Raw genomic sequence first — 23,405 nt, 5'->3', positions numbered from 1 at the left:
AGGTATTTTATTCTCTTTGAAGCAATTGTGAATAGGAGTTCACTCATGATTTTGCTCTCTGTCTGTTACTGGTGTATAGGAATGCTTGTGATTTTTGCACATTAATTTTGTATCCTGAGACTTTGCTGAAGTTGCTTATCAGCTTAAGGAGATTTGGGGCTGAGACAATGGTGTTTTCTAAATATACAATCATGTCATCTGCAAGCAGACAATTTGACTTCTTCTTTTCCTAACTGAATACCCTTTATTTCTTTCTCCTGCCTGATTGCCCTAGCCAGAACTTCCAAAACTATGTTGAATAGGAGTGGTGAGAGAAGGTATCCCTGTCTCGTGCCAATTTTCAAAGGGAATGCTTCCAGTTTTTGCCCATTCAGTATATTGCCTCTGGGTTTGTCATGAATAGCTCTTATTATTTTGAGATACGTTCCATCAATACCGAATTTATTGAGAGTTTTTAGCTAAAGGGCTATAGAATTCTGTCAAAGGCCTTTCCTGCATCTATTGAGATAATCATGTGATTTTTGTCTTTGGTTCTGTTTATATGCTGGATTATGTTTATTGATTTGCATATATTGAACCAGCTTTGCATCCCAGGGATGAAGCCCACTTGATCATGGTGGATAAACTTTTTGATGTACTGCTGGATTCAGTTTGCCAGTATTTTATTGAGGACTTGTGCATCGATGTTCATAAGGGATGTTGGTCTAAAATTCTCTTTTTTTGTTGTATCTCTGTCAGACTTTGGTATCAGGATGATGTTGACCTCATAAAATGAGTTAGGGAGGATACCCTCTTTTTCTATTGATTGGAATAGTTTCAGAAGGAATGGTACCAACCCCTCCTTGTACCTCTGGTAGAATTCGGCTGTGAATCCATCTGGTGCTGGACTTTTTTTGGTTGGTAGGCTATTAATTAGTGCCTCAATTTCAGAGCCAGCTATTGGTCTATTCAGGGATTCAACTTCTTCCTGGTTTAGTCTTGGGAGAGTGTAAGTGTCCAGGAAATTATCCATTTCTTCTAGGTTTTCTAGTTTATTTGCGTAGAGGTGTTTATGGTATTCTCTGATGGTAGTTTGTATTTCTGTGGGGTCGGTGGTGACATCCCCTTTATCATTTTTTATTGCATCTATTTGATTCTTCTCTCTTTTCTTCTTTACTAGTCTTGCTAGCAGAATATCAATTATGGTGATCTTTTCAAAAAACCAGCTCCTGGATTCATTGATTTTTTTTGGAGGGTTTTCTGTGTCTCTATCTCCTTCAGTTCTACTCTGATCTTAGTTATTTCTTTCCTTCTGCTAGCTTTTGAATGTGTTTTCTCTTGCTTCTCCAGTTCTTTTAATTGTGATGTTAGGGTGTCAATTTTAGATCTTTCCTGCTTTCTCTTGTGGGCATTTAGAGCTGTAAATTTCCTTCTACACACTGCTTTAAATGTGTCCCAGAGATTCTGGTATGTTGTATCTTTGTTCTCATTGATTTCAAAGAACATCTTTATTTCTGCCTTCATTTCCTTATGTACCCAGTAGTCATTCAGGAGCAGGTTGTTCAGTTTCCATGTACTTGAGCGGTTTTGATTGAGTTTCTTAGTCCTGAATTCTAGTTTGATTGCACTGTGGTCTGAGAGACAGTTGTAATTTCTGTTCTTGTACATTTGCTGAGGAGTGCTTCACTTCCAATTATGTGGTCAATTTTGGAATAAGTGGGACGTGGTGCTGAGTAGAATGTATATTCTGTTGATTTGGGTTGGAGAATTCTGTAGATGTCTATTAGGTCTGGTTGGTGCAGAGTTGAGTTCAATTCCTGGATATCCTTGTTAACTTTCTGTCTCGTTGATCTGTCTAATGTTGACAGTGGGCTATTAAAGTCTCCTGTTATTATTGTATGGGAGTCTGAGTCTCTTTGTAAGTCTCTAAGGACTTGCTTTATGAATCTGGGTGCTCCTGTTTTGGGTGCATATATATTTAGGATAGTTAGCTCTTCTTATTGAATTGATCCCTTTACCATTATGTAATGTCCTTCTTTGTCTCTTTTGATCTGTGATGGTTTAAAGTCTGTTTTATCAGAGACTAGGATTGTAACCCCTGCCTTTTTTTGTTTTCCATTTGCTTGGTAGATCTTCCTCCATCCCTTTCTTTTGAGCCTATGTGTGTCTCTGCATGTGAGATGGGTCTCCTGAATACAGCAAACTGAGGGGTCTTGACCCTTTATCCAATTTGCCAGTCTGTGTCTTTTAATTGGACCCTTTAGTCCATTTACATTTAAGGTTAATACATTGTTATGTGTGAACTTGATCCTGTCATTATGATATTAGCTGGTTATTTTGCTCGTTAGTTGATGCAGTTTCTTCCTAGTATGAATGGTTTTTACACTTTGGCATGTTTTTGCAATGGCTGGTACTGGTTGTTCCTTTCCATATTTAGTGCTTTCTTCAGGATCTCTTGTAGGGCAGGCCTGGTGGTGACAAAATCTCTCAGCATTTGCTTGTCTGTAAAGGATTTTATTTCTCCTTCACTTATGAAGCTTAATTTGGCTGGATATGAAATTCTGGGTTGAAAATTATTTTCTTTAAGAATGTTGAATATTGGCCCCCACTCTCTTCTGGCTTGTAGAGTTTCTGCTGAGACATCTGCTGTTAGTCTGATGGGCTTCCCTTTGTGGGTAACCCGACCTTTCTCTCTGGCTGCCCTTAACATTTTTTCCTTCATTTCAACTTTGGTGAATCTGACAATTATGTGTCTTGGAGTTGCTCTTCTTGAGGAGTATCTTTGTGGCGTTCTCTGTATTTCCTGAATTTGAATGTTGGCCTGCCTTACATTCAAATTCATTTGGGGAAGTTCTCCTGGATGATATCCTGCAGAGTGTTTTCCAACTTGGTTCCATTTTCCCCATCACTTTCAGGCACACCAATCAGACATAGATTTGGTCTTTTCACATAATCCAATATTTCTTGGAGGCTTTGTTCATTTCTTTTTGCTCTTTTTTCTCTACATTTCTCTTCTCACTTCATTTCATTCATTTGATCTTCAATCACTGATAATCTTTCTTCCCGTTGATCGAGTCAGTTACTGAAGCTTGTGCATTTGTCACATAGTTCTCGTGTCATGGTTTTCATCTCTGTCTGTTCTTTTAAGGTCTTCTCTGCATTGAGTATTCTAGTTATCCATTCATCCTTTCTTTTTTCAAGGTTTTTAGTTTCTTTGCGCTGGTTACATAGTTCCTCCTTCAGCTCTGAGAAGTTTGATTGACTGAAGCCTTCTCTCAACTCATCAAAGTCATTCTCCATCCAGCTTTGTTCCGTTGCTGGCGATGAGCTGCGTTCCTTTGGAGGGGGAGATACACTCTGATTTTTTGAATTTCCAGCTTTTCTGCACTGCTTTTTCCCCATCTTTGTGGTTTTATCTGCCTTTGATCTTTGATGATGGTGACGTACTGATGGGGTTTTGGTGTGGGTGTCCTTTCTGTTTGTTAGTTTTCCTTCTAACAGTCTGGACCCTCAGCTGCAGGTCTGTTGGAGTTCGCTTGAGGTCTACTCCAGACCCTGTTTGCCTGGGTATCAGCAGCAGAGGCTGCAGAAGATAGAATATTGCTGAACAGCGAGTTTTGCTGTCTGATTCTTGCTCTGGAAGCTTTGTCTCAGGGTGTACCCAGCCGTGTGAGGTGTGATGTGTTGGTCTGCACCTAGTGGGGGATGTCTCCAAGTTAGGCTACTCAGGGGTCAGAGACCCACAGGCAGTCTGTCCGTTCTCAGATCTCAACCTCCATGCTGGGAGAACCACTGCTCTCTTCAAAGCTATCAGACAGGGACTTTTACATCTGCAGAAGTTTCTGCTGCTTTTTGTTTAGCTATGCCCTGTCCCCAAAGGTGGAGTCTACAGAGGCAGGCAGGCCTCCCTTGAGCTGCAGTGGGCTCCACCCAATTCGAGCTTCCCAGAGGCTTTGTTTATCTACTTAAGCCTCAGCAATGGCAGGCACTCCTCCCCCAGCCTCGCTGCCACCTTGCAGTTAGATCTCCGGCTCCTGTACTAGCAATGAGGGAGGCTCCATGGGCATGGGACCCTCTGGGCCAGGTGTGGGATATAATCTCCTGGTGTGCCATTTGCTAAGACCCTTGGTAAAGTGCAGTATTAGGGTGGGAGTTACCTGATTTTCCAGGTGTTGTTTGTCTCAATTTCCCTTGGCTAGTAAAAGGAATTCCCTTCCCCCTTGCACTTCCCAGGTGAGGCAATGCCTTGCCCTGCTTCAGCTCTCGCTGGTCAGGCTGCACCTGTGGACCAGCCTCAACTTTCCAACACACCCCAGTGAGATGAACTCGGTACCTCAGTTGAAAATGCAGAAATCACCCATCTTTTGTGTTGCTCACACTGGGAGCTGGAGGCTGGAGCTGTTCTATTCGGTCATCTTGGCAGAGGGGGCCCAAATCACTTTTTAAATGCATTCACTGCTTATTTATATTCATTTACATGTCTATTAATTTTTTTCACCACTGTTTCTTTTTGCATCATACTCCTTCCATTTGGGTTTAATGTTTCTACTTACTGAAGATGCTCTTTGCATCTTTTCCAGCAAGAGTCATGAATTATACAGTCTTTGTCAGAAACTAATAGTATTTTGCCCTTGCTCTTGAACTGTTCTTTAGCTGAGTATACAAATCTACACTGACAATGTTTTCCATAAGTATTTTGAAGCTATTATTCCATTGCCTTATGATTCTAATGTTGCTTTTGAGAATTCCATTATGAGTCTAATTTAGAGATCCTCAGTCAAGGACAATATTGCCCTCCAAGGATATTTGACAATGTCTGGAGATATTTTGGGTTGTCACAACTTGGGGGGAAGATGCTACTAGCATCTGGTAGTTAGAATCCAGGAAAAATGCTAAATATCCTACAATGCACAGAACAATGTGGTCCACAATGTCAGTAGTACTGAGATTGAGAAACTGGTCAAATTCTTGTTTCTGTATAAGTAATATGTTTTCTCTTTGGTTACTTTTTTAAAACTTGTCTTTGTTGTTTTAGTGTTTCGCTATGAGATGACTACAGTGTATTTATTGTCATTCATCCTGTTTGGGACTCATTGTACTTCTTACATCTGAGAATTTATATCTTTCACCAATTTTAGAATATTCTCAGTCATTTTCACTGCAATTATTTTCTGTTTCTCACTTTCTGTTTTCTGTATTTCTGGATGTTTTATTAGATATATGTTCGGCCTTTCCATAATATTTTTCATGCTAATTAATCTGTCACATTTTTCATCTCTTTCAAAACCTATTACATTTGGATAATTTCCTCACATATCTCTTCCAGTTCACTGATTTTTCTTCTAATATCTGTAGTCTGTTTTTGAATATGTCCATTGTTTTCAATTTTTGTGTTCCACATTTTTATTTCCAGAATTTCTATTTACTTTTTCAAACATTTCTTTTTTTATAGTCACTTTTAATAGAATTTTGAGTCTTTCTTTTGTCCTTATTTCAACATACTTATTTCATACTATTTCTTATATTTTAGAACTTTTTTCTATTATCTCATTTATCAGTGCTCTAACTTTGCAGTTTTTTCTGTCTGCTGACCCATTTGTGATAGAAAACATGTTTGTGTGTGTTATGATTTCAGATTGTGCCCTTATAGTAAACAGCGCTTGTTTTATCTGTGGCAACCCCTTATTTTCTAAGTATGTAGATTTTTTCTACCAGGTGTCTCAGGAATATCACCAGCCAAGAACCTAGTTTTACATTAATTTATCAACTTGAAGGTTTTCCATACAAAGTGAATGGTGTAATTTCTAAACTCCAATCCACATGAGGTACAGACTTCGCTATTGCTATTTTAACTCCGAAGCTATATTTTCTATCCTCTCGACTTCCCTTCTTTGTCTAATCCAAGGTCAACCATAGCATCCATTTACAAGCTTACTTTTCTGTTTGTAATTTTCTCTTCATTTCTGGCACATGGAAATTTCCTTTCTTGTCAGCTCAGCTATGCATTTAAAATAATTTGTGTTATAATTCATCAAGTATTATAGAGGGAGGGTTTTCAGACTATTGTATAGCAGAACAAGAAGTCAGCACTCATCTTATCTCCTTACTTATTTTCTATTTCTTTCCCCCAAGGAGTTGATTGGCATAGGTCTACATGCCATGTGTCTTGTTCCAGTCAAGGATGGCATTGCTCTGTTTAAGTCATGGCCTTTGTAAAATGTGGCCTGTCTTACTGTCTTCTTCAACTTCTCAAGATGCTGTTGGCCTTATTAGAGTATTAAAGTTTATTTCCTGCTCCAGTGCCTCTTAACTCTGTCTCCTCCCTTGGGCCTGCCTAGCACAGACCATTGCCCTGCACACAATGTAAGCCTCCTGGGTCTTATATCAGCCACATGCTTACTGTGTGTACATACACACATTTTTGCATCTGTCTCACCATGTTTTCCTCCTATACCCATGTTGTGCTTTTCATTGACCTTTCCTTGAATTATAAGGGCAAGGTCCACTCTCAAGCTTAGGACAAAAACACAGAGACTTTCAGAGACTTAAGTGATATAATGATTGCCAGGGAAAGAAAGGAGCAAGAAGTCTCATTTCTGTGTCCTACCCTAAACTTGGCCTTCCAAATTCATCTTTTATCAATACATATCCCTCAAACATAGGGGGTTTTCAGTTGTTTGCTCAAATACATAAGTGGTCATTTGTTTCTCATTTTCCTTTTCATGCTCATGTTTATACTCCTTGGTGAGAAACTCAGAGGGAAGAAAGGGTTATTGCCACCCTAAATCCTAATTAAATTTTTCCTTTTGATTCTTCTCAAATACAAACTTCTAAATGCAGTTATTAGATATGTGCAGACAAAAATCTTTGATGATTATTATTAGTTGAAAACATAATTACTGATGCTGATTTATGCTTCCTATTGTTCTTATTAAATTGCAGCTGTTTAAATATCTAGTAGGCTGCTCTTTTAAGGCTCTTTTGCTAAGACGGAAGAGCTAATAATGCATTTGGGAGCTCTCTCATAAAGCTCTCCAGGCACATGCTCATTAGTAAGCTTCTACCCAGTGTGTCAATCAATTCACTGCAAATTGCATCTGAAAATTATTCTGCCCATTTTCAAAGGATTTTTTTTTGTTATGATTCCAGAAAAATGCAAATTTGTTCCAGCCAGTTTATCCTAAGATGTGTTCTTCTAAAGCATCACTGTGATATTGATGGACTATTATTCCTTGGAAGTATAGAGTAAAACAATTTGTTTTATAATGTGTATGGCATGGTTTTTAGTAAACATCTGCAAGAGTGTCCCCAATGCCTCTTGAATGAGAATACCAATGCTACACAGGATTTAATTAAATACTCTATCGTTTTAGATTTATACCAGTTCCAATTTTTCCTCCTTTTGTAGGCAACATTTAAAGAGCATATCTCATTCTTTGCAGAAAACTTTATTCTCTAAGTGATTCTTTAATAAAATAAGCGGGTAAAATATGTCCCCTGTAAATTTTAATACACAGACTTTTAACATCATGAAATAGTGCAGCAGTTTTATCAGAGACCAGTTATAGTGCTATCTATAAAATAGCTAACAATTAATTTCTCCTTTTTTGTTGTGTGGAAACTATACCCTTCTTTAGCATCTTTTTTTTTTTTTTTTTTTTTTTTTTTTTTTTTTTTTGAGACAGAGTCTCACTCTGTTGCCCAGGCTGGAGTACAATGGCGTGATCTTGACTCACTCAACCTCTACCTCCCAGGTTCAAGTGATTCTCCTGCCTCAGCCTCCCAAGTAGCTGGGATTACAGGTGCCTGCCACCATGCCCGGCTAAGTTTTGTATTTTTTAGTAGAGATGGGGTTTTGCCATATTGGCCAGGCTGGTCTCAAACTCCTGACCTCAGGTGGCCCGCCCACCTTGGCCTCCCAAAGTGCTGGGATTACAAGCGTGAGCCAACACGCCCTGTCTTTAGCATCTTAAAAGACTTACTGATCTATTTTAGAAGCTACTTATTTTTAATAAACTCCTATCCTCATTTTCATGAGATCAGTTATCTAGTTATCTAAAGCACTGGTGTCCCTATCACTCAGGAAATTACGAGGGCTTTAGGAGCTCTGTGTCAGGTACTGGGGACAGAGATAAAATATGTATTTCTTATGATGTGACACAGTTAATCTATTCCTGCCACCTCTTCATCCATCAAACATGACAGTAACCCAGTCAAAAAATACACAAGATCTTAGTTTTTGCCAATTGCTTTTCCAGGTGCTTGTATGCCATTCCTAATTATATGTAAATTCCCAATATGTTGCCTGGCTGTATCACTCTCCCATTGGCTAATGCTACTTTTCTGTCTTGAATGATTCCTCTTCCACTTCTGTTCTCTCATAACTTCCCTCAAGAGTCACTTTATCTGTGAGGCCTTTCCTCCCCTTCCCATTCTTCAGAATCAGTCACTTCTCCTTTAAGCAACCCCTATAGATGTGAAGAGACCTACAATGCACCAGGTAGTTGATGGGGTGAAGAGAGCAACAGAAGTGTAAACAAGTAAATTCATTTTTGGCTTTGCATCTGTGCACTAAGCAAGTAACTCTGGCACAAAGCAGGGCTCTTCAGAATTATTTAAGAAGAACTAAATGTTAATTGAGAGTCATCAAGAAAAGTCAAGGTCTTAGGTTAGATCACAAGCTATTGTAGGTCCTAAGAAATTATGGGTAGTGTCAAAAATGCATACATTAAATTCATTTATTCAAAAATTACGTATTTAGTGGTAATCTTCCCTTAAATCATAGAACAGCTTTGCTGTGATTTTCCATTAAGGATAAGTTGTTGGTGGCAATTTTTCCAGAAGCTCAGGGATCAGAGGCCTAACAAAGTGTTGCCAAATTACAAAACACAAATTCTTGTGTTTTCAAGAGACTTTGAGGAGTCTAAAAGGTTCTGGAGGCAGATACTTCTCCCTCAAAGCAGCTGATCCCATGAAATAAAGGAAGAATTTTATAAATGGCACAATGAACCCTTATAAATCAGGGATGGTTAAGGCCATGTCTGTGAACTTCAGCCAATGAAATATGCTAGCAACATCAAGGAATTCATGAAAATAATGATGCATGGTTCAAAGTGTGCACGTGATGTCAATTGTGCTATAAAACATCAGAAGCCTCAACAAAAGGAACTTCTACCCAAAGCACATCCTACACAAGAATTGTAGAATCTAGGTACTCAGACCAGGATAGATTTTTTTAATAATAAACTTACGCTCTTAGTATATTTTCTGTATATATACCTTCCTGAATTCTCTTAGATAGAAGCCATCTACAAGTTAAGTTCAGATCTTCATACAAAGAACTGAGCCTATCTAAAGCAATGAAATGCAGCAGGCCCTAACTGGGGGCTGTACTATTGGGGATGTCTGAGTATTCATTTTGAGGCCACTTCCATCCATAGCATGATGTGTGAACTTAGGTAAGGTGGATTCATATAGCTCTGCTGATTCACTGTTATTTTTTCCTGAGTTCTCTGTCACTTGTAGGTTTCATAAATATTGCCAGTTAGGATGAAGGAATTTCAACCTCTCTATAATAGCTGATGCTTTATAAAAGTAAAAGAGATCTCAGGAGAAATATTTGATAACTAATGACTTAATCTTTGCTAATGAGTGGATCAAATAATTTGTATTAGTGACACTGCAATACAGTTTGCCCAGGACACCCAGAAAGTAGGATCCAACCTGCTTCACTTTCAAAACAGAGAGAGACAGAGACAGAGTAGTGTTGTGGAAAAAGTGTAGGTGTTGGCATCTGATCAACCAAATTCTGATCCCAACTCTGCTGCTTACAGCTGTGTGACTTCAGGCAAGTTTCTAAACCTGTCTGAACCACCATTCACTTTATTTTCTTACAATGAAGAAATTAATATGTCCAAGCAGCATTAAACTAGGTACTCAATTATTTTATTTCCCTTACCCTTAATTAGTATCAAAATGACAGGCTAATCAGGTGTTAGAGACTTTTTCAAAACTCCATCAATTTTCTGTTCAGTAAGAGAGCAATGATGAAAATAAGCATGACTCAAATACAATTATTCTAATACTGCGTATCCTAGTCTTTTGTTCTATCTCATTGACAGAGCACTTGAGAGTAATTTTAGATTTTTGTAAGTCACCAATCCATCATTATATATGGGCAAACACCTCTGCATAAAGAAAGACTGGGGTTTACTAAGAAAAATGTATTCATACTGATCGAATAGCAGAGCCATATGCAAAAGACACCTTTTAACTCTAACCACACGGGGTAAAGGTTTAGGAGACATTGGAGACTAAAATTATAATCACTGTTTTAAAATTATCTATATATCAGTACATAACAATGAGCTATATGTAGGCTAAATGTGGCATTGTACGTTATAGCTTAAGAACAAACAAAGACAAGTGCTAAAATCAACAAGTAAAAACCATCCAAAGGCAGATAGAATTCCATATTTAAGTTGAGTCAAATAGCACCATAAAGCTTACGCCTCAATTTTATTTTTTTAATGTATAGCAATTATTAGAGTTCCTTAAACAGCAAAAAATCTTATTAAATCCATTTCCCTTGTGAATGAATATTAGTATTAATATCACAATGTATTGACATATCTCAAATGAAAGTCATTTGATCAATAAGCTCAATATTTAAAGAGTCAATATTATTTTAAAGATAAAGTCATTGCTGGGAAGATTTAAATAAATGTTTCTGAACAAACATTAATATCACAATGTATTGACATATCTCAAGTGAAAGTCATTGGATCAATAAGCTCAATATTCAAAGAGGAAATACTACTTTAAAGATAAATTTAAAGTCATTGTGGGAAAGATTAAAAAAATGGAAACAGAGTAAGAAGACACAAACACTTTTTCTCAAATATTATGCTTATTCTTTCTTCCCAATCTCACAGCTATATTCTTGCTGGTCCTGACACCATTGAATGCCTGGCCAACGGCAAGTGGAGTAGAAGTGACCAGCAGTGCCTGGCTGTCTCCTGTGATGAGCCACCCAATGTGGACCACGCCTCTCCAGAGACTGCCCATCGGCTCTTTGGAGACATTGCATTCTACTACTGCTCTGATGGTTACAGCCTAGCAGACAATTCCCAGCTTCTCTGCAATGCCCAGGGCAAGTGGGTACCGCCAGAGGGTCAAGACATGCCCCGTTGTATAGCTCATTTCTGTGAAAAACCTCCATCGGTTTCCTATAGCATCTTGGAATCTGTGAGCAAAGCAAAATTTGCAGCTGGCTCAGTTGTGAGCTTTAAATGCTTGGAAGGCTTTGTACTGAACACCTCAGCAAAAATTGAATGTATGAGAGGTGGGCAGTGGAACCCTTCCCCCATGTCCATCCAGTGCATCCCTGTGCGGTGTGGAGAGCCACCAGGCATCATGAATGGCTATGCAAGTGGATCAAACTACAGTTTTGGAGCCATGGTGGCTTACAGCTGCAACAAGGGGTTCTACATCAAAGGGGAAAAGAAGAGCACCTGTGAAGCCACAGGGCAGTGGAGTAGTCCTATACCGACATGCCACCCGGTATCTTGCGGTGAACCACCTAAGGTGGAGAATGGCTTTCTGGAGGTAAGAGACCAATAAGCAAATAGTTCATGGCTTTTGTCACTGGGCCCATCAATATATAAACAAAACAAATAATTGAGTCCAAACACTGCCAAGTTCACTAAGGCATGGAAACTGGAATTTACTATTATCACTAACAAAGAATCATGATAATCTTTTTAACATTTAACATCTCTCGATGAATTAATTCATCTGCCTAAGGTTGTGAATCACTTTCTGGAGGTAAGAGACTGATTAGCAAATAGTCTGCGGCTTTCATCACTTACACAGCCAGCCCATTGTGATGAACCCACTATTCAGAAGCAGGGACAATGAACACATTAATTATTGAAAAACAGAAATGGCTAAAATCTACAGGTAGTGAAGACTAGAAAAAAATTAATAAAGATGATTATGAATCTTTAATATATAACTTTCTGCATTTTACTAGTGTATAGGCATTTCAAGTGCTTTGTGGCAACAGCTTAGCCCTAAATAGGAAGTTACAATAAACCAATTTTAATATAATATTATTTTGTTTTATAGAGGTTTTTCAGGATGGATATATACTTTATTTTATGGAAAGCAAGGTCTAAATGGAACCTAGAGAAATATAATTTTAAATGTTTAGACAAAAGAGTAAACCAAATAATGTAGTTTTTACAATTCTGTTTTGGTAAACCTAAATGTAATTTTACTGTGATGGACAAAAGAATTCAGTCCAACCCAAATATGTCCTGCTTTCACACTAACGTCTATCTTCTCAATAAGCCTACCAAGAAAATAGGAATGAGAATCTATTCCCCCAAATCAAAGGCCATCTGAAACTGACCATATTCTACTTAAAACAGTTTTTTAAAACCCACATATATATACATGGTACAACCTTTTCTCCTTTATATTCAAAATAGCAAAACAACAGTAAAAGCCTTTTATTTAAGGCTTTTGCTTACATTTAGTAGCTTTTCATTGGAAGAGGGTATAGAGTATAAGTAAAGAGGTGTTCATTTATAAATTTAACGAATATTTCTAGAGCTCCTACTTGGTACCAGGTACAGTCCTGAGAATCGGTGACCTAGCATTTAACAACACAGGATACATGTGTAATGGCATGGTGCTTACATGCATGGGAGACACACAAGCAATGCATAAACAAAATGAGTAACTTAGTTTATTTGTTTATGACCTGTTATATTACACGTGTTTGAATTTTGAGATCATGAATGTTAAAAGATAGAATGTTTATTTTCTATTGTGTTACAGCAGCAATTTTTAAGAAAAGTGTTAAGAATATAAACAAAACTTTGATAGTATTCTTAAGACATACCCATAAAAACATTTTATTTGCCTATTTATGATCTAACAACATTAACAAATACATGTTCATTGTTTATGTGCTTCTTTACTAGCATTTCTTTGGGCAGAAACTTTTTTATTTGAACCTACTGAGTAATTTATCATTTTTAGTATTGGCTCATCACTTCACCAATCAACATATAGATTACTGATCTTTTACTTGTTATGGGCTCAACACTGTAGTAAACATCTCTGCAGTGGGGATTACTTAATTTGATTTTCTTTTATTTCTTCCCTTTAGACAGAGTCTCGCTCTGTCTTCCAGGCTGGAGTGCAGTGGCATGATCTCGGCTCACTGCAATCTCTGCCTCCTGGATTCAAGCGATTCTCCTGCCTCAGCTTCCCAAATAGCTGGGATTACAGTCACACACCACCATTGCCTAGCTAATTTTTGTACAGGTTTCACCATGTTGGCCAGTAATCTCAAGTTATCCTCCCACCTTGGCCTCCCAAAGTGCTGGGATCGTAGGCATGAATCATCGTGCCCAGCCTCATTTGACTTTCTACTATCACTTTCGCTTAGTTAAAAAAAAATAGAATGGACCTATTGGAAAAACTATAAATCATTTGCTTACATCCTAATTGATTCATTGTAACATAGACCTTTTAGTTTAGTTCTTTTTCACTATCCAAGGATTTAGTTAACACCATCATCTGTTATACAAATTGCACTCACTTGCTTTCTTCCTATTGCACAGCATGCAACTGGCAGGATCTTTGAGAGTGAAGTGAGGTATCAGTGTAACCCGGGCTATAAGTCAATTGGAAGTCCTGTATTTGTCTGCCAAGCCCATCGCCACTGGCACAGTGAATCCCCTCTGATGTGCATTCCTCTCGACTGTGGAAAACCTCCCCCCATCCAGAATGGCTTCATGAAAGGAGAAATTTTTGAAGTAGGGTCCAAGGTTCAGTTTTTCTGTAATGAGGGTTATGAGCTTGTTGGGGACAGTTCTTGGACATGTCAGAAATCTGGCAAATGGGATAAGAAGCCAAACCCAAAGTGTGTGCCTGCCAAGTGCCCAGAGCCACCCCTCTTGGAAAACCAGCTAGTATTGAAGGAGTTGACCACTGAGGTAGGAGTCGTGACATTTTCCTGTAAAGAAGGGTATGTCCTGCAAGGTCCCTCTGTCCTGAAATGCTTGCCATCCCAGCAATGGAATGACTCTTTCCCTGTTTGTAAGATGGTTCTTTGCACCCCACCTCCCCTAATTTCCTTTGGTGTCCCTGTTCCTTCGTCTGCTCTTCATTTTGGAAGTACTGTCAAGTATTCTTGTGTAGGTGGGTTTTTCCTAAGAGGAAATTCTACCACCCTCTGCCAACCTGATGGCACCTGGAGCTCTCCACTGCCAGAATGTGTTCCAGTAGAATGTCCCCAACCTGAGGAAATCGCCAATGGAATCATTGATGTGCAAGGCCTTGCCTATCTCAGCACAGCTCTCTATACCTGCAAGCCAGGCTTTGAATTGGTGGGAAATACTACCACCCTTTGTGGAGAAAATGGTCACTGGCTTGGAGGAAAACCAACATGTAAACCCATTGAATGCCTGAAACCCAAGGAGATTTTGAATGGCAAATTATCTTACACAAACCTACACTATGGACAGACCGTTACTTACTCTTGCAACCGAGGCTTTCAGCTCGAAGGTCCCAGTGCCTTGACCTGTTTAGAGACAGGTGATTGGGATGTAGAATCCCCGTCTTGCAATGCCATCCACTGTGATTCCCCACAACCCATTGAAAATGGTTTTGTAGAAGGTGCAGATTACAGCTATGGTGCCATGATCATCTACAGTTGCTTCCCTGGGTTTCAGGTGGCGGGTCATGCCATGCAGACCTGTGAAGAGTCAGGATGGTCAAGTTCCATCCCAACGTGTGTGCCCATAGACTGTGGCCTCCCTCCTCATATAGATTTTGGAGACTGTACTAAAGTCAAAGATGACCAGGGATATTTTGAGCAAGAAGACGACATGATGGAAGTTCCATACCTGACTCCTCAACCTCCTTATCAATTGGGAGCAGTGGCTAAAACCTGGGAAAATACAAAGGAGTCTCCTGCTACACATTCATCAAACTTTCTGTATGGCACCATGGTTTCATACACCTGTAATCCGGGATATGAACTTCTGGGGAACCCTGTGCTGATCTGCCAGGAAGATGGAACTTGGAATGGCAGTGCACCTTCCTGCATTTCAATTGACTGTGACTTGCCTATTGCTCCTGAAAATGGCTTTTTGCGTTTTACAGAGAGTAGCATGGGAAGTGCTGTGCAGTATAGCTGTAAATCTGGACACATTCTAGTGGGCTCCGACTTAAGACTTTGTCTACAGAATAGAAAGTGGAGTGGTGCTTCCCCACGCTGTGAAGCCATTTCATGCAGAAAGCCAAATCCAATCATGAATGGATCCATCAAAGGAAGCAACTATACATACCTGAGCATGTTGTACTATGAGTGTGACCCCGGATATGTGCTGAATGGCACCGAGAGGAGAATATGCCAGGATGACAAAAACTGGGATGAAGAGGAACCCATTTGCATTCCCGTGGACTGTGGTTCACCCCCAGTCTTAGCCAATGGCCAGGTAAGAGGAGACGAGTACACATTCCAAAAAGAGATTGAATACACTTGCAATGAAGGGTTCTTGCTTGAGGGAGCCAGGAGTCAGGTTTGTCTTGCCAATGGAAGTTGGAGTGGAGCCACTCCTGACTGTGTACCTGTCAGATGTGCCACCCCATCACAACTGGCCAATGGGGTGATGGAAGGCCTCGACTATGGCTTCATGAAGGAAGTGACATTCCACTGTCATGAGGGTTACATGTTGCACGGTGCTCCAAAACTCACCTGTCAGTCAGATGGCAACTGGGATGCAGAGGTTCCTCTCTGTAAACCAGTCGACTGTGGACCTCCTGAAGATCTTGCCCATGGCTTCCCTAATGGTTTTCCCTTTATTCATGGGGGCCATATACAGTATCAGTGCTTTCCTGGTTATAAGCTCCATGGAAATTCGTCAAGAAGGTGCCTCTCCAATGGCTCCTGGAGTGGCAGCTCACCTTCCTGCCTGCCTTGCAGGTGTTCCACACCAGTCATTGAATATGGAACTGTCAATGGGACAGATTTTGACTGTGGAAAGGCAGCCCGGATTCAGTGCTTCAAAGGCTTCAAGCTCCTAGGACTTTCTGAAATCACCTGTGAAGCCAATGGCCAGTGGAGCCCTGGGTTCCCCCACTGTGAACACACTTCTTGTGGTTCTCTTCCACTGATACCAAATGCGTTCATCAGTGAGAGCAGCTCTTGGAATGAAAATGTGATAACTTACAGCTGCAGGTCTGGATATGTCATACAAGGCAGTTCAGATCTGATTTGTACAGAGAAAGGGGTATGGAGCCAGCCTTATCCAGTCTGTGAGCCCTTGTCCTGTGGGCCCCCACCATCTGTCGCCAACGCAGTAGCAACTGGAGAGGCACACACCTATGAAAGTAAAGTGAAACTCAGGTAAGACCATGGCTCTAGAGTCTCTAAGGGGTGCAGGCAGGAGGATTATAAAATGAAATGTGATAGATCAAAAATTTTGCTGATTGGGAAGAAAACATCATCTCTGAACTGCTCTCCAAACACTGGTGCTTTTAACACTTGGCTTTATTCTACCTACAATTGTGTAGAAATCCACTGAGTATAAAAATAAATTGTTACTTTTTTCAGACGTGTTTCTAATGTAATTATCACGACTATCATATTCTGTTGAGCTTCATGAAACAGCAAGATCCTCTAACTAGCTTGAAAAGCTCTGGCATCATGAAGCTGTTTTTTAAACATCATGATAGTAAATTTTCTGATCATAACTTTGTGGTTAATTTTACACATGCAAATATTGGGGACCTAAGGCAAAAAAACTGAATAATTCAGGCCATGATCATGCCAAGTAATCAGGATTAAAAGAAATATCTCATGTAAAGGACCTAGAACAGCACTTGGCACAAAGTAGGTATTAATAATACATATTAATTATGCTGTATTCCTACTCGTATCTGAGTCCATTTTAGACTTTGTCTAGAATTTCCTGAACTATTAGATGTTTATGGAATAAAAATGAATTCAATAATCATATTGTCCACAATAAGGTAAATAACATCAAAAACAAAGTAACTTTAGTCTTGGCTAACTTTTCATGTGGATCACTGAGAACTGATCTGGTTATTACTGTTTTTTTGGTTTTTGAGACAAAGTCTCGCTCTGTCACCCAGGCTGGAGTGCAGTGGCATGTTCTTGGCTCACTGCAGCCTCAGCCTCCTTGGTTCAAGCAATCCTCCCACCTCTGCCTCCCAAGTAGCTGAGACTACAGGCCTGTGCCACCATGCCCAGCTAATTTTGTTTATTTTTTATAGAGATGAAGTCTCACTATGTTGCCCAGCCTAGTCTTAAGCTCCTGGACTCAAGTGATCCTCCTGCCTCAGCCTCCCAAAGTGCAGGGATTACAGGCGTGAGCCACCGCACCCAGCTTAACTGGTTGTTATTGTTATATTGGTGTTTTTGCATGGCAATGCCATCTACCTGACAGTACAATCAATTTTGATATGTTGCACAAAATGTCTACTGAGTCTTGTAACAGCTTCCTAAGTCCAAGAATAGGTCAGAAACTATATTGTACTTCCTTTAAGGCACTCATTTTTGTATTTCCATTGCAGATGTCTGGAAGGTTATACGATGGATACAGACATAGATACATTCACTTGTCAGAAAGATGGTCGCTGGTTCCCTGACAGAATCTCCTGCAGTCCTAAAAAATGTCCTCTGCCGGAAAACATAACACATATACTTGTTCATGGGGACGATTTCAGTGTGAATAGGCAAGTTTCTGTGTCATGTGCAGAAGGGTATACCTTTGAGGGAGTTAACATATCAGTATGTCAGGTAAGATTCTGTCTTAATTAGAATGTGTAACGCCTATATATATATATATAGCCAAGTGGACAGCATCTATAATAGTAATCCCGAAAAGAAAAGAAGTCTCAAGTTTTCACTTATGTCAAAGGATTTGAGAAATTTCTTGGTAGAAATATAATCAAATGTATGTTTTTTCTGCAGTATTCCCACTTTAAGAAAGTGCCATGGTTGGGTAAAATATTAAGATTTCTATAACAATATATTTATAACAAATTAACCATAAATCTTATTATTAAAAGAGGGTCTTTGTGTAGAAATCAGCCATGGACTATGCCCCATATGTTTTCAGTTTTAGTGGAAAGACGAAAGTTTGCAGAAGCAGACAGATAATTGGTGTCAAATCTTCTCTCTGCTATTTGCTACTTGTAAGTAGTAATTTTAAGAAAGTTGCTTAAAATTTCTGAGCTTTGTTTCCTTATTTATAAAAAAAAAAAGTATATTATCACACGTATCTTGTATTGTTCATGAGAAACGAGGTAAATAATGGAGGAAAGTTCCTGCTTCTACAACCTTGGTCTTTCCACTAAAACTGGAAACATATTGGGCATAACCCATGCTGATTTCTATGCATAGACATTCTTCTGCACATAATATTCATGATCAATTTGTCATGAATATCTTATTGTAGATATTTTAACATTTTACCTAATTTTGGCACTTGTAGTTTAGGAATGGGAATTGGGCCAGGCGCTATGGCTCACGCCTGTAATCCCAGCACTTTGGGCAGCCAAGGCGGGTGGATCACGAGGTCGAGAGATGGAGATCATCCTGGCCAACACGGTGAAACCCTGTCTCTACTAAAAGTACAAAAATTAGCTGGGCATGGTGGTGCATGCCTGCAGTCCCAGCTACTTGGGAGGCTGAAGCAGGAGAATTGCTTGAACCCAGGATGCGGAGGTTGCAGTGAGCTGAGATTGCACCACTGCACTTCAGCCTGGTGACAGAGCGAGACTCCGTCTCAAAAAAAAAAAAAAAAAAAAAAAAAAAAAAAAAAAAAAAAAAAAATTGGGAGGTGGGGGGAGGGAATCAGCACCATAGATAGCAGACTTCCCTAGCACATTGCCTTCTCCTAACTTCCATAAGCTATACCAGAGGAAGAAAATTAAAATGTGTCATTGATGCACTCTTGCTGGAGTTGGGAGTCAGTGTCAGGGGATTAAAAGCAGAGAAATCTGGCATAGTATAGCAGACTTTCACTTCAAGCATACTTTTTTGTTTAAATTCTATCCCAAATATTTATAGTTTCTATGACCTTATATTCCTTCAGCTTAGTTTTTTTTGTGAATCTGTGGTAACTGAAAGGATTAAATTACTTAATGTATATAAAATGGCTAGTACTTGCCTGACATATAGTAAGGACTCAAGAACAATTCCCTTCTCCCAGTTTTCCATTTATAAATCGTGCACACTCAATGATTGGCAGTTATTTTAACTTGTTCCCCCTAATGCTTCTGCTTTTAGGTTTGACATTGACCAAAGTTACCATGCCCTTAATATTTGTATGGTTCCAGATGGTCCTTTTAGATATAGAGCTGAAGAAGTTTTAGAGGAAACTTTGTCTAAGACTCTGAGCTGTCTGACGCAGAGTTCTGCCATAATTAAGGGAATCAAATTGTTGTTCTCCAGGCTGGGTGTGTAGACAACTGGGTCCCCTTGTAAACCCTGGAGGACTCTGATACTGGCTACAAAAGATACCAAGCTCTTTTTTTTTTTTAAGTCAATAATTTATTTTTGACAACCTTCCTTAGTTTCTTCACACATAGTATGACCCCTCTCTTTTGCTCAACTGGGTTATGGTTTAAATTTTTGGTCTGAAAAGTAGAATAGACACTATTTGAGTGTTAAAAAGCATAAATTATGTAAAACTATGTTCAGCACCTAGGAGTATTTTATTGTAATGACAAAATGATTCTGTAGTTCATAACATAAATCAGTGGATAAGGAGATCAATATAAATTTTGAAAAATGAATACTGAAGGAGGGCCAGTCTCTCCAGAAACTAAAACATATCACATAATTACGAAACTCTTAGTGTAGTATTCATATAAAATTACATAGGAGTAAAAATAAATGGAACAAAAGTAATGAGTCAGAAGCTGATTCTGATAAAGGAGTCATCACAAGTCTCTGGAGAAAAAGAAATCATTAATAAATGATTAAAATAAAAATAACCAAAACAAGTTTCAGATATAGTAAAAGAAAACAATGATATGTAGCTTTTACCAGTTACTGGTGTTATAATACTCAGATGTCTGCAAAATAAATTATTAAGGCATTACTTACAGTATTGAAAAATGCAACATATATACTAGGAAAAAGGTTAATCATGATGCATGCATATATACAAAATTACTTTTGGTTCATATGTAGAATGAGGGCTTAGCCTCAAATCCTATTTAAAACTGTTATCCAATTCATATATATTTCCTCAAAGAAAAAATATTAGCAATAGAATAACAATCTTCAAGAGTTATTTCTGTGTGTGCCTCACCTTACCCAACTAACAGGCTGAAAAATGTTAACTCTCATATATATATGTTAACATTTTAAGATTAACCATTTTCCTGGTATATATGTTGCGTTTAATTTTTCCATACTGTAAGGAGTGCCTTAATTTTTGTTTTTGCAGAAATCTTTGTGGGTATTATAACACTAATAACTGTTAAAAGCTACATATTATTGTTTTCTTTTGGTGTATCTGGAATTTATTTTGGTTATTTTTAATCATTTATTAAGGATTTCTTTACATAGATATAAAATTTTTTAGATATATATAAATTTTTTTCTACATGACCCCTTCAAAAATATGTGATAAAATGTTTTCAGGTATTCTCATTGGAATGGAGAAAAGGAAGCTGATTTTTTTTTTTTTTTTTTTTTTTTTTTTTTTGAGACGGAGTCTCGCTCTGTCACCCAGGCTGGAGTGCAGTGGCTGGATCTCAGCTCACTGCAAGCTCCACCTCCCGGGTTCACGCCATTCTCCTGCCTCAGCCTCCCGAGTAGCTGGGACTACAGGCGCCACCACCTCGCCCGGCTAGTTTTTTTTTTGTATTTTTAGTAGAGACGGGGTTTCACCGTGTTAGCCAGGGTGGTCTCGATTTCCTGACCTCGTGATCTGCCCGTCTCGGCCTCCCAAAGTGCTGGGATTACAGGCTTGAGCCACCGTGCCCGGCCTGATTTTCTTAAACTTTGAGTGTTATGCCTAAAATTTGCTGTTTCTCATAAACTTTATTATAAAATATAGAATTATGTGAAATGTAAGAGTGCATTTGTATAAGTCATAGAATATTTGTATTAACCTCCAGTTCTCATGCATTATAATGAATACATATTTCTTGTTGTTCGTGATTTTTGAATAGATTCTATTAGGAAGAAAATGCTTGTTTTATGGGCTTAAGTGTCTAAAATTGTCTATGGGTGTCTATTAAGGCCATCTAATAATTAAAGTGTGTTTTTTAAGTCCCCAGATAATAAGTAGCAAAAGTAGGACCAAACTCTAGGTGCTTTTGACTCATTTTGGAGATTATTCTACAAAAAATCAATATTTGCAAATTTATTCATTCATATGTATTAACTTCTAAACATAACTTACATTTTGTTATTTGTTACTTAGCTTGATGGAACCTGGGAGCCACCATTTTCTGATGAATCTTGCAGTCCAGTTTCTTGTGGGAAACCTGAAAGTCCAGAACATGGATTTGTGATTGGCAGTAAATACACCTTTGAAAGCACAATTATTTATCAGTGTGAGCCTGGCTATGAACTAGAGGTAAGTGAACAAATTGTTTAACTAGAATTAATTTGTTTTTTTTCCAATATGCTTGGGGATACTTTCAGTATTAGCACAAATTTGTTTTACTGACTTTGGTCTCAAAAGATTCTATTATACTTTGTTCCCTTATACTTTAACATTTCCCAATAAATATTTAAGGCAACTTAGAGTTTTAAAAAGCAAAATAAGCCTGGCCACAGTGGCTCACACCTGTAATCCCAGCATTTCAGGAGGCCGAGGTGGGTGGATCACTTGAGGTCAGAAGTTCAAGACCAGTCTGGCCAACATGTTGAAACCCTGTTTCTACTAAAAATACAAAACTTAGCTGGGCATGGTGGCAGGCGCCTGTAATTCCAGCTACTTGGGAGACTGAGGCAGGAGAATCACTTGAACCCAGAGGTGTAGGTTGCAGTAAGCTGAGATCGCGCCGCTGCACTCCAGCCTGGGCGGCAAGAGTGAGACCATCTCAAAGAAAAGAAAAGCAAAATAAATCTCAAATAAAAAACATGAAAGCCATGATAAGAAAGAAAAAAAGTAAGTTTGCAAACCACAAGACAGATACTGTGACTTCAGCTGACCATTTAAACCTGTGTTTCAGCTTGCTGGTAATCATATTACCAGCGGTCACCATGGAGAGGTAACCACAAGGATTTAGGTATGCAAAGCCAGGATTTCCTCAAACAGTGGGCTCATATACCTTGGCACTGAGATGCCAAGTTCCCATATGCAAATCTGGCTTGAAAAAACCTCAGAGCAGTTTTGACTGATGCCAGCTTCATTCTTGAGACAACTCTTGCTTTGTAATATTAAAATCTCTCTGCAAAACCTAGGTCTCTGTTTACTTTAGTGGGAGAGCTAGGTAATCAATCAGTTTTGCTGAAAGCATTACCATATCACTAAACTTGAAACTTAAGAGGCCTATTTTACATTACAGAATGTTGTCATTTAGTTTTTCAGGAAACTCTTCATTTTTATTTGTATTGTTATAATGGTATTTAAAGGTAGGTTTCGGCTGGGTGTCTTGGCTCATGCCTGTAATCCCAGCACTTTGGGAAGCCAAGGAGGGTGGATCACTTGAGCTCAGGAGTTCAAGACCAGCCTGGGCAACACAGTAAGACCCAGTCTCTACAAAAAATACAGAAAATAGCCAGGTGTGATGGCATGTGCCTATAGTCCCAGCTACAAAGGAGACTGGGGGAGGAGGATCACTTAAGCCCAGGAGGCAGAGGTTGCAGTGAGCCAAGATTGCAACATTGTACTCCAGCATGGGTAACAGGAGTGAAACCCTGTCTCAAAAAAAAAAAAAAAAGGTATTCATCGCCAGTTTTCTGTTACATGTTTTGCATATCCTATCATTTTCTGACCATGCAGTACAAGAATTATCATAAAATAGGTATATGCAATCTGGGACCAGGCTTGTATGTATCTTCTTTCCTCTAAAGATGATAATGTAATGGTGATTACATTTGGAGTGTTTCCCTGTTTTTGAAACCTCGTTTTTCATGCAAGAATATTAATCTTGCAATTTGTTAAGAAGAAAAGTAATATAAAATTATGAACAAATATACAGCAAACTCATTAAATTTGAAGTAGATAACTTAAAAATTTTTGGAAACATATGTTAACTAAAAAATTGAGAAAGGTGCAATAGTGATTGTTCCCACTCCAAGCTATTATACATGTTAGAATTCTCACTCCAAGCTATTAGACATGTTAGAATCACTTGAGAAACTTTTTAAAAATATCGATGTTCAGTTACTTGGAGAAATTACCAAT

The 23,405-nt window shown here is 38.7% G+C and overlaps 1 protein-coding gene across 1 annotated transcript in view; it reads left to right on the top strand.

Annotated features, from left to right (window-relative positions):
- Positions 1-23,405, top strand: part of SVEP1 (sushi, von Willebrand factor type A, EGF and pentraxin domain containing 1) — a 260,322-nt gene that overhangs the window by 194,982 nt on the left and 41,935 nt on the right. The window contains exons 37-40 of the mRNA XM_010365569.2: positions 10,914-11,586; positions 13,617-16,408; positions 17,599-17,824; positions 21,471-21,626. Coding sequence (XP_010363871.2) covers positions 10,914-11,586; positions 13,617-16,408; positions 17,599-17,824; positions 21,471-21,626 — 3,847 coding nt within the window. The remainder of the gene's footprint in view (positions 1-10,913; positions 11,587-13,616; positions 16,409-17,598; positions 17,825-21,470; positions 21,627-23,405) is intronic.

The sequence above is a fragment of the Rhinopithecus roxellana genome, chromosome 16 (genome assembly GCF_007565055.1).
Source record: "Rhinopithecus roxellana isolate Shanxi Qingling chromosome 16, ASM756505v1, whole genome shotgun sequence".
NCBI lineage: Eukaryota > Metazoa > Chordata > Mammalia > Primates > Cercopithecidae > Rhinopithecus > Rhinopithecus roxellana.
The sequence above is the reverse complement of the archived record's forward strand: the minus strand, read 5'-3'. Positions and strand labels throughout refer to the sequence as shown.